At 37.3% G+C, this 15,200-nt stretch overlaps 1 protein-coding gene and 1 pseudogene across 4 annotated transcripts in view; one reads left to right on the top strand and one right to left on the bottom strand.

Annotated features, from left to right (window-relative positions):
* LOC149568347 (phosphatidylinositol deacylase) overlaps window positions 1–15,200 on the bottom strand; it is a 138,773-nt gene that overhangs the window by 82,659 nt on the left and 40,914 nt on the right. For all 4 annotated transcript variants that reach the window (XM_089821293.1, XM_089821292.1, XM_089821295.1 and 1 more), the window contains exons 3-6: window positions 5,020–5,210; window positions 4,685–4,856; window positions 2,178–2,315; window positions 1,881–2,073 (exon numbers count right to left, since the gene is read on the bottom strand). In XM_089821293.1, the coding sequence (XP_089677419.1) occupies window positions 1,881–2,073; window positions 2,178–2,315; window positions 4,685–4,856; window positions 5,020–5,210 (694 nt within the window). The remainder of the gene's footprint in view (window positions 1–1,880; window positions 2,074–2,177; window positions 2,316–4,684; window positions 4,857–5,019; window positions 5,211–15,200) is intronic.
* On the top strand, window positions 5,916–8,449 carry LOC149568348 (shaggy-related protein kinase epsilon pseudogene; annotated as a pseudogene).

Here is a 15,200-nt window from a genome sequence, read left to right as displayed (position 1 = left end):
TGTGAAGAACTCACAATAAGGCACAAACATGCAGGCTCAGAGAAAAAAAATAAGGTAGACTAGCTTTTATAAAAAAACGTCACTAAGAAATTGCGATTTCTGGGATCTGGGTGTGAGTAGATGCACCGCATTCATGAAGATCTCCATGAAAATGGGCATTGATGTGATCAGATCATGTGCAGACTAGGCTTGATATGTGGCCAAGATTGGAAGCCTTTGAAGCCATGATTTGAAGCCTTTGAAACAGTCGTTGTTCCCAGAAATATGAGACACGAATTTGTGACGTGATTTAGAAGAAACGAGCTTTGCAATAATTTCAGACTCGACCAGAGACCAAGACCCCCACCAAGACAGAAACCCTAGGTGAGTTTTGGAGAAAAACCTTTGTAATGATTTTGAAAAATCTGAACAAATAATTTCAAAAAAATTGAAGAATAGGCTCTAATACAATATTACAATGTAATTGGTAAAATACTTGCTTGTTATTAACAAAGACTAAAAGGTCATTATATACAAAAGAATGGAACGATGTTTCCTTAGGAAACAATCGTAAAGAATAGAATCATTCTATTCTAACTGAAAGAACGCTAAAAAAGCTACAGCTAACTAAAGCTAACTAAATATTAGAAACATTCTAATATTTACAATAGATTACCATTAACTAATAATAGACTATTATCTATTATCGTAACAGTTTATAGTTTTAAATTTTAAATTAACAATCACAAAAAAAAGGGTATGTGATTGCATAGACAATAAGAAAGCTGAGTGGAGATCTGGGGTCAAGGAGCAGCACCCCTTGCGAGGATCTTGGGGCAGAGTCCCTAGAAGGCTCAAGGGCAGTGCCCTCACCAGCAAACACAAATAAAGCTTCACAAACCTACATTATAAATGCCATTTCACAAAAATTTCACCATTCTTTCCTTGAGGACTGTTTTTCTAAGTGGGGGCTATAGGCGACTCTTAGGCAACTCCAGGATACTCTGAGGACATCCCGTAATCCCCAATGTCTTGGTAGCATCCTGGTGGCAGTGATCGATCAGTGGGGAGACATCCCTGCATCCTGGACATGTCCCTGTCCCTAAAATGGCAAGAAAGGGGGTGATGGGCATCCCCGATGTCTTGGTAGCATCCTGGTGGCGGTGATCGATCAGTGGGGAGACATCCCTGCATCCTGGACATGTCCCTGTCCCTGAAATGGCAAGAAAGGGGATGATGGGCATCCCCATGTTTCAATGATATTTCTAGTTGCCGCTCCTAATTCCTATCAGTTTCATTTTGCTCACAAATTCATATTTGATGTTTACCTGAAGAAGGATAAGATATATTTTCCACCTTGGCTTTTTCTTTGACGATTGCATTTGATATTCCACGACAGTATCTGCATTACCCTGATGTAGTTATGTATAATGTTCCTGTGAACTGCCATATCATTCTACATGTTTTTGGGCTTCCAGATCTGTATTCATTATATAAATTTGCTTTCTTGAGTGATGTATAATCTGACACCCAGAGATCCACTAATAACTTCACATTTTTTTACCTGCACGGTAATCGCCATCACTATAGCTACTGGGTTATAATCAGATGGTGAATTGGTTTTAGCTTTGTTACTTTTATATATTGATGCTAATTTGAAATTTTCTAATATGAATGCTAACCGGGGATGGGACCCTTTGCCTTTTGCCTTATTGCATTTTTCTTGGTCCCTCCTCCCCCACTCCCAATTAGATATGCTTCTTTCAAATTCATATTTTCTTAAACTTCTCAATGGTCTGACCATTTATTAGTTCCCCCTTGCTCTATTTTTACTCATTTCAATTCAAAATTCTTTTAGAATCTTCTTGTAACTAATATTTGCGAATTTGATGTAATCATACCTGAAACACCTGGCTCTTCTATGGTGATTGGTAAATGTTTAGCATAATGCTGTAATTGTACGCTGCTCATCCAACCAAAATTTTGAGGTATTCCACTACGAAGAGTTGAGATAAATACTGCTAGCCTCTTTTGTGTGCTTGAAAATGGTTGACCTGTAGTCTGGTCAACTAAATGAAGCATTGCATGGGCGACCTGCAATAACATAACACTATATTGCATGACCGATTGATACTATAACGAGCCTAATATACAACACAATAAATATTTACTTTTGACTGCAAAAGATCTAGTTTTACCTGTACAACCAACTGATTGCACCATAGAATTGATTGATGTTCCATAGATAGCCACACATCCCTCATTCCTGTAGCACCAATTGTCAACCCATGTGTAGGAGGAACAATTCCTTCTAGAGACTCCAATGTTGAACGTACCTGAAAACATAACATGAAATTTTGAAACTTCCGAAAGATAAGATTCATTGAAATACAGAGAGACAAATTGTAATAAGAACTTGTAATTCTTCATGCAAAAAGAATATGATCTGTCTTGAAAATAGGCATTGGACTTGACATATGTCCTGACTTAATGATTTCAAAGTTAAAAACCTATTCATCACTTGAAATGTGCTTCATTTTTTAAAAATCATAAAACAAACTTAACTAGATTTTCAATGATCTTTAAATTCTCTTGGAGTACACAGGATAAAAATACTAGCTCTTGTAGTACACAGGATTAACATAATAGCAGCTAAAATATTCATTGGCATTAAGCCCTTGAAACCTCTTGGTGTAAACAAAATTAAAATAATAATAGCAGCTAAAATATTCATTAGCATTGCCTTAATGCCCATTACATATACAAAAGCAATGTCCTTTGCTTCCAACCATGTTGCACGCAATGGAACTATACTTTAAATAACTTTATAACTCGTTATTGAAATGAAGCTCATATGCCTCAAAAAAATTCTATATACCTTATGTGTTAGATAGGAACATCCTTCTAATCATAAACAACTCTAAATACAAGTTGGAACTTCTGTATAGATTATAGATTGTGAACCCTGGAAGTGCTCCCAGATTCTAAAACCATATGAGAAAACATAGCATTAGCTCACCAATTGTTACATATGAGTTGCAAGCAGAAATTCACTTTTTGCCATTTGGTGGGGGGAACAACATTTGCCCTACTCTATCTTGGTGGTGGAGGGAGGAGGAGGAAATAAAGTTGAAGGTTGGGGGCCCCAAGAAACCATTATTGCCTGCTAAACTATATGGAGGGAGGGGGTTTGAGAAGGGCACATTAATCCTCCCACCCCACAGAAGTAGTGATCATTCCTCTCACCAGTAATTCCCCCGCCCCTGTAGAGGTGGATATAGTACTAGCACAAAAAATTGCATCACAGGATGTAAAAGTGTCGATGTAGATTACACCATGCCAACACAAGTTAAAACATGTATTTCACATGAATTTCTTGAATTTACTAAAAAACGCTGCATTCGGCCCTCCAGTAAATACACAGCAACCACCAGAACTTTTATACCAGATTGGGAAAAAAATTTAGACAGTCTGAAGAAGAAATTCCAGAATTTTAGGTTTGCAACAGGTTAGCTCCGGAAAAAAAAATCTCTAAGACATTAAGTTTATGAATGATTTATAAAAAATTTAGCATGTTAAAAATTTTAAATTACAAGTTGAATTGATTTTAATCATTTAAATTTGCGGATTAATTAAATTTAAAGTTATTTATGCTGTTTTTCTATTTTTAAATATTTTAATATAAGGTCTACGTTACGGTTAAGCAGTTCTAATAGAAACACAAAAGTTGAAACATGCTTATATAAAAAGACAAACGAAAGATAATATCTAGTCAAGAAATTTACTGTTACAAAATTACAGCCTTCGGAGATTACAAGAAGCCATCCATATCTAAATATGAAATTTTGATGAAATCTGCTACACATCTAGAATAATGTATCGTACATATTCCTCGGAATTCATGTGTTCAAGACAAATTCATGCCTGGACAAAACACTGTCATGGGTATTTATGAGAAGAACATTTGCATAACTTAGCTGTCATTTTTTTTAGATATTTGTGAAAAGAAAACTGACAGTGCTTAAAAATGATTACTTAAAGTCTCTTTTTTCAAAGAAGGGTATTATTTCCTGGGTTCCCCTCAATGCACCATACCCAGAAAAACCCACAGTCCAGGTACAAACCCTAAGCATGCTCGGGAGAGACTGGACACAACCATCTAAGTCAAACCTATGTTCCCCCGAGTTTCCGGGACGGGGACGGCAGGGGACAGCAGGACGGGTTTCCGGGAAGGCAATTTTTTTGCCGATTTTGGGGACGGCAGGGGACGGCAAATGGGGACGGCTAAAGTGACTTTTTTTTTAGTTTTTTTAATTTTTTGTGTTAAAAAATTGGGGACGGATGCAAGTCCCCAATGAAGTTTCTGGGACGGGGACGTCCCCGTCCCCGAAACGCTGGTTTTTTTGGGGGGGACGCGTCCCCGGGGAACATAGAGTCAAACTATTAGTCAATAGCCAGTGCAAAATATCATCACATTAGGACATAGATTAAAAAACACGTTAGCTTTACTACACTGTTTTATTAACCACATTTTTGTTAGGTCGTGGAAAAAACATATTTTCTTAATGGTATAAAATTAGCCAAGAGTGACCATTGACATGCGGGTACACTTCTATAAGAAGGTTTAGTCTTTCGTAAACAAAGGCTGCAATTGTAAGATAAATATAACAATTGACTATCGAGTGATCAATTACAGCATCATTACCTGATAGTCATGAATGCCACCAGAAATGGATATAACTATAACATTGGACAGTATTGGATCAGATATCCAGCGACCTGATCTTGTCCTCTGTATTTGATATCCACTCCTCCAAGCTTTGTTCACTTGCGAAAAGAAGTGGCCAAGAGATGGTTGCAATGCAACTGGTGGTGATCTAAAACAGAAGCATTCAGTGCCTTTATTTTTCAATAAAAAATAATTATCTAGATCCAAAAACAAAAAATCACAACAGCAACTAGACATGCTTTTTCAAACATGAAAGTACCAAAATTAAGAATAACATATCCAAACCTTGTCATATTGACCCAGATTCTTACCGATGTGGGCTTGAAAGAGTGATGATGGTCTCCACTACACCTCTTCTCAAATTAGGGTGCACAACCGCTGCTCTAGCAACAAATCCTCCCATTGAATGACCCACCAAAATTACACTGGTTGGCAAAGTTCCAGCATTCTCTTTTGTCTCTTTCAACCTAGCATCAAAAGACTCCCTGTACCTATCCAAGACCTACACTCAAATTTTTAAAAGAAAAAATGGAATCATATTTAATCATACACATATCCTCACTGCCAGAAAAATCAAAAATCAAGTTGATTGTAAACAAATAGGTATATTGCCGCAAAAACTTCATCTGATTTTGATCATTATGATTCTCTTAACAAAATATGAACCAGATATATAAAAGTGTGTCTCAGAAGAACCAACTTTCAAAATGAAGTGTTGCCCATCCATCACATATTTAATACATACTGTGTGTCTGCCATAATGTATTCACATATTATCTTCAAAAAAACTCTAATTTGAAGGTTATTAAGTATGAGAGGTGTGTCTAAAAAATTGGCCTATCTGTGACAAAATATGTAAAATTTCGGCCAATATCATACACAACATTTGAATTGCAAAAGTACTTTGCATAAGACATTTTCTATTTAAAAATAAATACTGCTAGTAGGAGAGGTCATTATTTGCAATAAGATAATAAAATGTGATCCTTTGAGCCTAATCTCACTTCCACTTTTAAATGTGGCTGATCATCATTAACCAAATGAAACTATGTAACAAACATATTAAAAATTAATAATGCTAGTAATAGAGATTGTTATTTGGAATAAAATGATATAAATGCAATCCTTTGAGCCTAATCTCACTTACCTACTTATAAGCATGGCTGATCATCATTAACCAAATGAAACAGTGTAACAAAAAGACAAAATGGAGATCACAGACTTTCTCTCAAGCGTATATGAAACTTGAAAGCATCTTTATATCTATAGGGTATGGACTGTTCGCCACTTTCAATATCAATCTATGAGGAATTGGCTCTACAGAGACATCCTCTTCAACAAATCAAAAAGAAATCACTTCCCTTTCGCATCATATTCCTAAAGAGTTCAAGTCCATTGTTTCTAATGTCCCCTTTTTGGGACATTAGGAATATTGAAGTCTTATTATATATAATGTTAAAATTGACTAGGAGAGAGTAGATTCAAATTATTAAAAGGTCAATTTAATGTTACAAAGAGGGCAAAAGGTCAAGGAGGAATAAGACGAAATGCCAGAGGGAAGTTAAAGAGTCACAAGGGAATAGGACGAAAGCAAGAGGGGAGTCGAAGAGTCTTAGTTTGTGTATTAAAAGGGGAAAGAGGCTCATTCCTGGGCATGCTTGATTTATGATTCAGTTCAGTATTTTCTATTGTGAGAGTTTTCAGAAAGCTTCAACTTTTAGTTAATATGAGCACGTAACCCCTCATGTTGGCAGATAGTGGGTGCAAACCCATTGTCCTTGTAGACGTCAATCAGGTGTCTCGCTTGAGCTTACAAGTTCTTTTCTTAAGTTTTCCAATCTGACTGTTAAGTTGTATTTAGGATTGGATGTTGGTTATTTAGCCGGTAGGCTATTTGTGGGAACTTTGTTCCCAAAAATTGAATTTTTGACGTAAAAGTTGTCAGTTGGCCAGAAAAGTTGTCAGTTTGGCCAGAAAATTGTAAATCCTTCCCTTCAATTATTTACCGGCCAGTTCTTATCTCACTCCACTTTTAACTCTTGTTTTGATATTTATTAGTTGTTATCTCCACCTTTAACTATTCTTTTTCTTTTTCTATTTATTTTTAAAAATAATTACTTTTAATCTCCACATTAGCTCATGTTGTGATCTCTATTTATTTGACTTTTGATTTTTAAAATTGATTTAGATGTTAATTCTTAAATTATTTTAATTTATTTTTTATATTAGTTTAGTTTTTCCTTTAAATATTGTTTTTTAGTTTCTATAATTTATTTAGTCAATAGAATATTTGTTAGAGACGTTGTTATTTTTTTGTATTTCTCTTATTAATTTTTCATAGTAGATTTTTTGCTGGAGTTTTTTAAATGTTTTTTTATTTGATAAATTAAATTTAAATAAATAATATTTATTAATCTATTTAGAAGATTTTAGTAAATATTATGTTATTTGAATTGAAAACAATTAATAATCTAATTTGTTCAGATACGATTATATTTTAAATCTTCACTTTTAACTATTGTTTTTCTTTTCCTATTTATTTAAAAATAATTATTTGATCTCCACATTAGTTCATCTTGTGATATCTATTTATTTAACTTTTGATTTTTAAAATTTATTTAGGTTTTAATTTTTAAATTATTTTAATTTATTTTTTATATTAGTTTAGTTTTTTCTTTAAATACTATTTTTTAGTTTCTATAATTTATTTAGTCAATAGAATAAGAATTTGTTTAACAGTGACTTATTTGGAATAATAAGTCACGCAGCTGCATCTCGGGAAGATTGTAAAAAGTTATTTCTACTTGAATAATACATTCATTGTAGAACTCGAATGTATTTAGGAAGGTTAAGGGGCAGTTTGTATTATTTATTCAACCTTTACCCAAGAACCAGTCTATATAGATTCTGAATGAACACGAGAACCTTAGGATTCCCTAAATGTTACAGCATTACATTTTGTGAATGATGGGAGTCATAGGTGATTTCAGAATTGGTTTTGTTTACAGGAAATAACAACAGCAGTCATCAATGGAAATGGAACAGAGATAGGTCATATTATTATTACCACTATTGGGGGGCGGAATGGACAACCAGAGCAGGTTATTAGCTACATGGCAGAGCATGTTGTGGGCACTGGCTCTTTTGGTATTGCATTCCAGGCCAATTGCTTAGAAACTGCAGAAATCATTGCAATAAAGAAGGTACTACAGGATAACAGATATAAAAATTGAGAATTGGAAACTATGCGCATGCTTGAAATATAGTTCAACTCAAGCAGTGCTTATTTTCTACAACTGACAAAGATGAACTTTATCTGAACCTTGTGCTGGAGTATGTCCAAGTGACGGTGTATTCAATTGCAAGACACTTTAATAGGATTGAGCAACACATGTCATTGATATATGTTTATCGGGTCTGTCGTGCTCTTGCTTACATTCATGGGATTCGTATTTCTCATCCTGATATAAAGCCACAAAATCTCTTGGTTAACCCTCATACACATCAGTTGAAGCTTGTGATTTTGGTAGTGCCAAAATATTGGTGCTGACTGGGATTTTGTTCTGCCAAACCTGAAGCTATCTGAAGAAAGCTTAGTTGTGCATCTTCTCTATTATCAACGCAATGATTACTGAAATCTTACTAGAACCGACCATCGTGTAAAGAGACGTAATCAAACTACTCGAGTTTTGTCGTAAGTGTTTGAAGAAGTGGTAATTCCAAGAGTTAGCGTTGGCATTATTATCTTTACAGGTGTATCATTAGTAACCGCTGGAGGAATAGTAGAATTGAATGATTTGGACAGATTTCAGTGAACTACAGAGAAACGAATTGCCATCACACAAGGAAAAATTAGATGTCGTAGAAGGGAAGGTTATGTAAGACAACAAATCATGGAGTTTAAGACAGACATTTGAACAACACCATATTTAACTATTGTTATCAGGGTGCAGCGTTGATGAGGCATCTAGAGAATAACGCCCCCGACATGTTGTCATTGCAAGTGTTGCACAATTTCATCACCTGAGACCGAGTGTTCTTTTTTTTTGTTGGCTCTTGCTGTTAGGTGAAACAAAATGGCTAGTGGTTGCCGTAAAGGAGAGTAACACGGTCTGGAGTTAAAACTTTCCTGAGTCGTCGCCAGATGTCAAAATCAGGAATGAATGGATTCATTATTGCTAATCTCGAATATTAACGGCAAATATTTGGTGATGTTCTCGAAACTCGGCATGCGTATGATTATGTGTGTTAAATGGCTGGAAAAGTACTTGACTTGATAAGAGAACGTTAGAAATTCTAGTGGATTGGATAAATGTGTCCAAAAAAATTCTTTGGTAATAAAACGGAGTACAGGCCTCTCTAGAAACGAAAATATTTCACATCAAGACTTACATATTGGTCTACTTATGTCAGAGAATAGAGGCAACACACAAGCTCAATCCTTGCAAACAAGTTATTTGACAACAGACAATATCCTTCTTACTGAATTTTACAATTTTGAGTAAGGGCTAGGCCTAAAGCAAATTCGACGACAATCATTGAAGGGGACTCAAGGACAAGTAAATCGGGTTCTATTAACCATCTTGTGCCACCAACAGAAGAATAGAAAGCATGAAATGTTGAAGAAGTGAGAGTTGGGTAGGAAGGGGTCTAAGTGTAGACGTGAGGATAACGGCTGGAAATCGAGTGCCAACAAGAAGAACATAGCTAGCAGTCGGGGGTGAAGTGGAAGTTACTACCAGTCATCCCGGGTTTCGTTAGTTGTAACAGCAGTTGCAGGCAATATTACATCTGCTTCTAGTAGGCTTAGCCGACTCAAGGACACACCAGTGCTACTCGTAATTATTTTGAGAATCTTGTTCATACTTGTGAATGACTTATCGGATATGAGCATTCCACAAGCAATCAACAGCAGAACCAATACCTCTAAGGCTTCTAGTAATAACAAGGGCAAAGGCGGATTCCTAAAGGTGTCATCGTGCACAGTGATGCAACTATGATTACCAAATATCAAGAAAGACAACATAGCTTGTAAAGATACACATTATTTTCATTTGATCTTGTTGTTCGTGTTGATCTTTTGAGAATGTTTTATGTCACCTATAAAATGAAATTGATGCTCTACATTCAAGCTTGTGTTAGATAGGAAATTTCAAGGGTGGAGAGTAAAGGTTTACCGAAGCTAAGACTTTCTCTATTTGAGGCTTTTGAGCACATAATTGTGGGTCTTATTAGACTATAGTGAGAGAAAAGCTTCTGTCAAATGACCAAGATCTGAACAGTAGCCAATTAGTATCAAGCATCGTTGAAGGCATAGGTTTGGAAGTCTTCAACAAACAGAGAGGGAAGTTTCTAATGTACAATTTGGTTGTTTGAGAATATATTTGAAGCTGAAAATATTATGCGCACTATTATACTGTAAGCTCAAAAATTGAAGAAATATTATAGCAAACCAAAATAACACTTTGGGGATAAAATCATGATGGATATCATGAAGCGACCATAGCAATTAGCCTCGAATTTTTAATCCGATATAAGAGCAGAAATATTCAACATCTACAGAGAATATAAAAGACTTCCTAACCGAGTTCAGAATGACTTACCGTTCAGCAATTACTTGGAGCTTCATCTAGAGCAGCAAAATAAGACTAATATGGTGAAAGGAAAGTATTTGAATTGGGCTCAGGATCTCCTTGCAAAAGATCAGTGCAAAAATGTGTATGAAGAATTTCCAGCAAACCAAAATCATCTAATAGAGGGTCTTGGAAAAGAAAAGCAATCAACCCCCATTGATTTGCAGCCTTCGGGTGATCACACAGAAGAGGTTACATAGGGCGCAAGTTTCTACGTTGGAAAGTTGGAGATTAGCTTTGACAAGCAGGTTGATGAGGTCGGTTGCACAGGAGGTAATAGCAGGTTGGGGTCTTTGTGTGATGAACCATATATTTCCTACGCCCACCATGGCAGGAATTCAAAGGAACAATCCAAGATAACACTACAAGATGATAAACCGCTTCAATAGGATAATAATGACATGCATACCTTAAAGAATCAGTTGAAGGTTAGTAATGACATAGTTGTGGCATCGTTGGTTCCTTATGAAAACATTCACAAGATGATGGAAGATCTCTAAAAAAAGGTTTAAAAGGGAGTGGAAGCAAATTGGCTTGTTTCTGATTTGCAAGTGATCAAAGCAGCGTTTGAAACTATAAAATCAGATTATTTGTATTTGCTTTTGTCATGTCCCCTTTTTAGCGGCATAACTTTACAGGGGATTTGCCTATCATCGACTCTCGTAGGCAAATGGTCATGGGAAGAGGGTCATTTTCGTCTTCCGATAATTACAATTTTGCTCTCAAAGAATAATAATTGAGTAAGTGGGGCCTACTCGTCCTAATATTAAATAAAGGTTGTACTCCAACTTTATAAAGTTATTTATTTAATTTTATAAAGTTTTACATCATAAAAGATGATTCCGGAAAACTTCCAGAAACTCCTCAGCGAAGTGAATAAATAGAGGACATTGGGCTCCCATTTGGAACAAGCGATGTTGTGGATTCTACTTCTAGTTGTACTAGAACAGTTCGTGGTTTCTAGGTCTTTGGGAACGAGAAAACTCCCTTGGATCTGCACAACTGAGGAAGTGAGATATCTTCTGAAGGAGTGCACTTTGGAGCTAGCATTCAGCTATCTCAAGTCGGATTAATTCGCAATCATTGGAAGATTTGTTCAAAGAAGTTTCTACCCACAGCTTATGAGGGTTTGATTGTTGCGAGTGGAGGAAGGATTACAATCAGCAATCTCCAACCAGCAAATTTGAGTAAGATCTGATGCATTTTATTGGATTCCGAATTGACCAGCAGGGCATCGAACTACAGCTCGAAACTAGCTGTTTGGGCAGCACCCGATTTAAAAGCACGCGATTGACAACTTTGAATGCTGTCGTCCCTTGATTTGCAGAAGAAAACCGATCTCATGGGATGCCGTAATAACCGCGGGTGATATTCTTGAATTTTGCGGCAAAGGCAGCTTGTATTGGCTTCGATTTCTCATTGGTAATTAAGGCGCATCATTCCAAGGGTTATACCGAAGGTACTAGGGGTTATTGGAAGCTAGGAAGCAGCTCACATCTCATCCCATTTCAAATCTGAACAGAGACGACTTCTTCAGGAACACGTGCAGGCTGCATATAGTCTCCAACCTCCAAAATAACCACTGTTTTTCATAAGGAATGCAAGGCGATTTCTTAAACAGGTTCTTTGTCATTTTTAATGCCTATTAGATAACATTTAGCTGCATAGTTAAGGGTACGGCTGTTTGTGATATTCTGCTCATTAATTTGCATGTATTTGCCAAAACTTCTGGCTATTAGACATTCAAAATAATTTTACCTAACTCATAAAACGTTACAATTAATTCAACTACTGTATGAATGCCAAGCACTCGATTGATCTCCACAATTCAGCATTGTTCATTTGAGGTCCTTATAGTAAGGGTCGCTTCAGTGGTATCAGAGCTCGATTGCTAATTGTTTGACGAAATGTCAAACCCTTGAAGTTTTAGTATTTTGGTGTTTAAGATGCAATAATCCTGACAGGGTCATTTCAGTGGTATCAGAGCAGTAGTCCTGCCATCCTGATTGGGTAAGAGTACTTTTATGCAACCATATTTAAGGACGGAGATATGGGTGAAAGACAAACACAGAGTCCACCAAGATTTCCCAGAATCGATGATAATGAAACCAGAGAATTTTACAGAATCATGACTACCGGACAACAAGAAATAACTCAGACACTACAGGCTCTGACTACCATAATGGAAAGAGTTATTCAGCCCAGGATTCAGGATCAAGGAAGAGGCACATCTGATCACGATGATAGGAGTGTGGCAAGATCACAAGGTGCTCCTAGGCGCAGATCATGGACAGCAAATAGGCCTACTCGTCCCACCTTCCTAAGGAAAGAGGCTTAAGAGATGGGAGAAGACGATGTACCAGAAGATTTCCAGGATGATCTTAGGGTTGCTACGGCAGAATGGCAAGCATTACCCCCGCATGTGCGTGAATTATTGAACTTCGATCAATATTTAAACCAAAGAAGGGAACATATGAGGAATAGCTGCCAGAATAGGAGACCTAGAGGAGGTCATGATAGTGAGTTACAGCGAGCTGTCAGTAAACTTACTTTACCTTTCTTCGATGGGAGTGGTCAGATGACAGCACAAGCTTGGATTCATAAGTTGGACACCTTTCTAGCGTTAAGGCCTATGTCGGAAATAGATGCCATCAGGTATGCCACCTTGCATCTGGAAGGCGCAGCTCATGATTGGTGGTCACATGGAATGGTTACTTTGCAGCACAATCAGGTAACATCGTACCAGGACTTTGTGGATAGATTGGTTGAACGTTTTGATAAGAAGGATCCAGAAATTTATTTTCGCGACCTTGCTCAGTTAAGACAGTTTGGCAATTTAGAGGTTTATATTAGTGAATTTCAAAGGTTGTCAGTCATGGTACCAGATGTGTCGGAAAGGAGGTTAGTTATCTTATTTACAGAAGGATTGTCAGAACCTCTCAAGGGATGGATTAAGGCATTTGACCCACCAACACTGCAGGAAGCCATGAGGAAAGCACGAAGTATGGAGCTAACAGCCCCTTCTAGCAGGTTCACTCCCAGGAGTACTACCTCTTTCAGAGACAATAGGAAGTTTGACAAAAATAAAGGTAAGAGCATTGAAACCAAAGGGAAATCTACCACACCCCTAGATACAGAGGCATTAAATGACTTGCGAAGGAAGAAATTATGCTTCTATTGCAAAGGTCCATATGACAGGGATCATGATTGTCCCTTGCGACCAAAAGGAAAAGTCAATAGGGTTATGTGGGCATATTACGAACGGTCAGATTCCGACAGTGCAGATAAAGAAGATGATCACAGTAGCCCAGAGTCTGAGGAAGAAACAGGGAATTTAGACCAAAAAGAGGAACCTGAATTGCATCTACAGCAGGGGCGTTTGTCTAGCATTCAGCAGGAAGGATCTTTCAGATTACGTGGTGTTCTAGCAAGACAGAAGGTGATTACATTAGTTGATACCGGAGCTACACATAACTTCATTGATGCACGATTGGTTGAGCGTCGTGGTATTAAGACAGAAGAATTCGAAGGTCTTCGAGTACAGGTTGCTGATGGATACACTCTTAAGTGTAACAGGATAGTCAGAGACATGCCTTTACGCCTGAATAATTATGAGTTCAAAGCAGATTACCACGTGGTCAATATGGGTGACTTGGATATCGTTTTAGGAATGGCATGGTTACGTTTATTGGGTGAGGTTACCTTTCGACTCAAGGACATGGAGATCAAGTTCGAAGTAGATGGGAGGCAGCATGTGTTGAGAGCTATTCGAAATAGTGACATCCGAACGATTTCTCTTAGACGATTGGAAAGATTGGTGAGACACGAGGATCTTGAATGGGCAGCCATGTGTACTCTCATGCCTACACAGGAGGAACAACAAAAGACGGAGTATCATCCTGACATACGAACATTGAGGGAAAAATATAGTAAGGTATTTAGTGATATTCCACCTGGTCCACCACCTGATAGAGGGATCGAGCACATCATCGAATTAGAAGAAGGTGCTAAACCAGTCATGATCACTCCATACAGGCATCCAAAAAGGCTCAAAGACGAAATAGAAAAAACCATTAAGGAGCTTCTGGCGATGGGACACATCAGACATAGTAAGTCTCCTTTTGCTTCTTCAGTAGTCTTGGTTAAGAAGAAAGATGGTTCGTTGCGGATGTGTATAGATTACAGGATGCTGAATAAAAAAACCATTAAGAATAGATATCCTATTCCACGGATTGATGAGCTAATAGATGAACTACATGGGGCATGCTACTTTAGTAAGATTGATCTGAGATCAGGTTATCACCAGATTAGAGTCAGAGAACAGGACGTTGAGAAAACTGCATTCAGGTGCCACTGTGGGCATTTTGAGTTTGTAGTAATGCCATTTGGATTGACCAATGCACCAGCTACTTTCCAGTCCACCATGAATAAGGTTTTTCAGCGTCAGCTGAGGAAGTTTGTGTTAGTCTTCTTTGATGATATCTTGGTATACAGCCGGACATGGCATGAGCATATGGAGCATCTAGAGATAGTACTAAAGACCTTGCAAGCAGAATCCTTGTATGCCAAAGAGTCTAAATGTGATTTAGGCATGATCGAATTATTATACTTGGGACATATTATCAGTAAAGAAGGAGTACGGATGGACCCTGATAAAATTCGCGCTATTATGGAGTGGCCTACTCCTGAGAACCTGACACAGCTGAGAGGGTTCCTTGGTTTATGTGGCTTCTATCGCAGATTTGTTTGCGGGTATTCGCGACATGCGGCTCCTATGACGGATTTGCTCAAAAAGGGAGCTTTCGTTTGGACAGCAAAGGCACAGGCTTGTTTTGACAGATTCAAGGAGATCATGACTT

Source organism: Cupressus sempervirens, chromosome 3 (genome assembly GCF_028749045.1).
Source record: "Cupressus sempervirens isolate cs-2001-9-10 chromosome 3, ASM2874904v1, whole genome shotgun sequence".
NCBI lineage: Eukaryota > Viridiplantae > Streptophyta > Pinopsida > Cupressales > Cupressaceae > Cupressus > Cupressus sempervirens.
The sequence above is the reverse complement of the archived record's forward strand: the minus strand, read 5'-3'. Positions and strand labels throughout refer to the sequence as shown.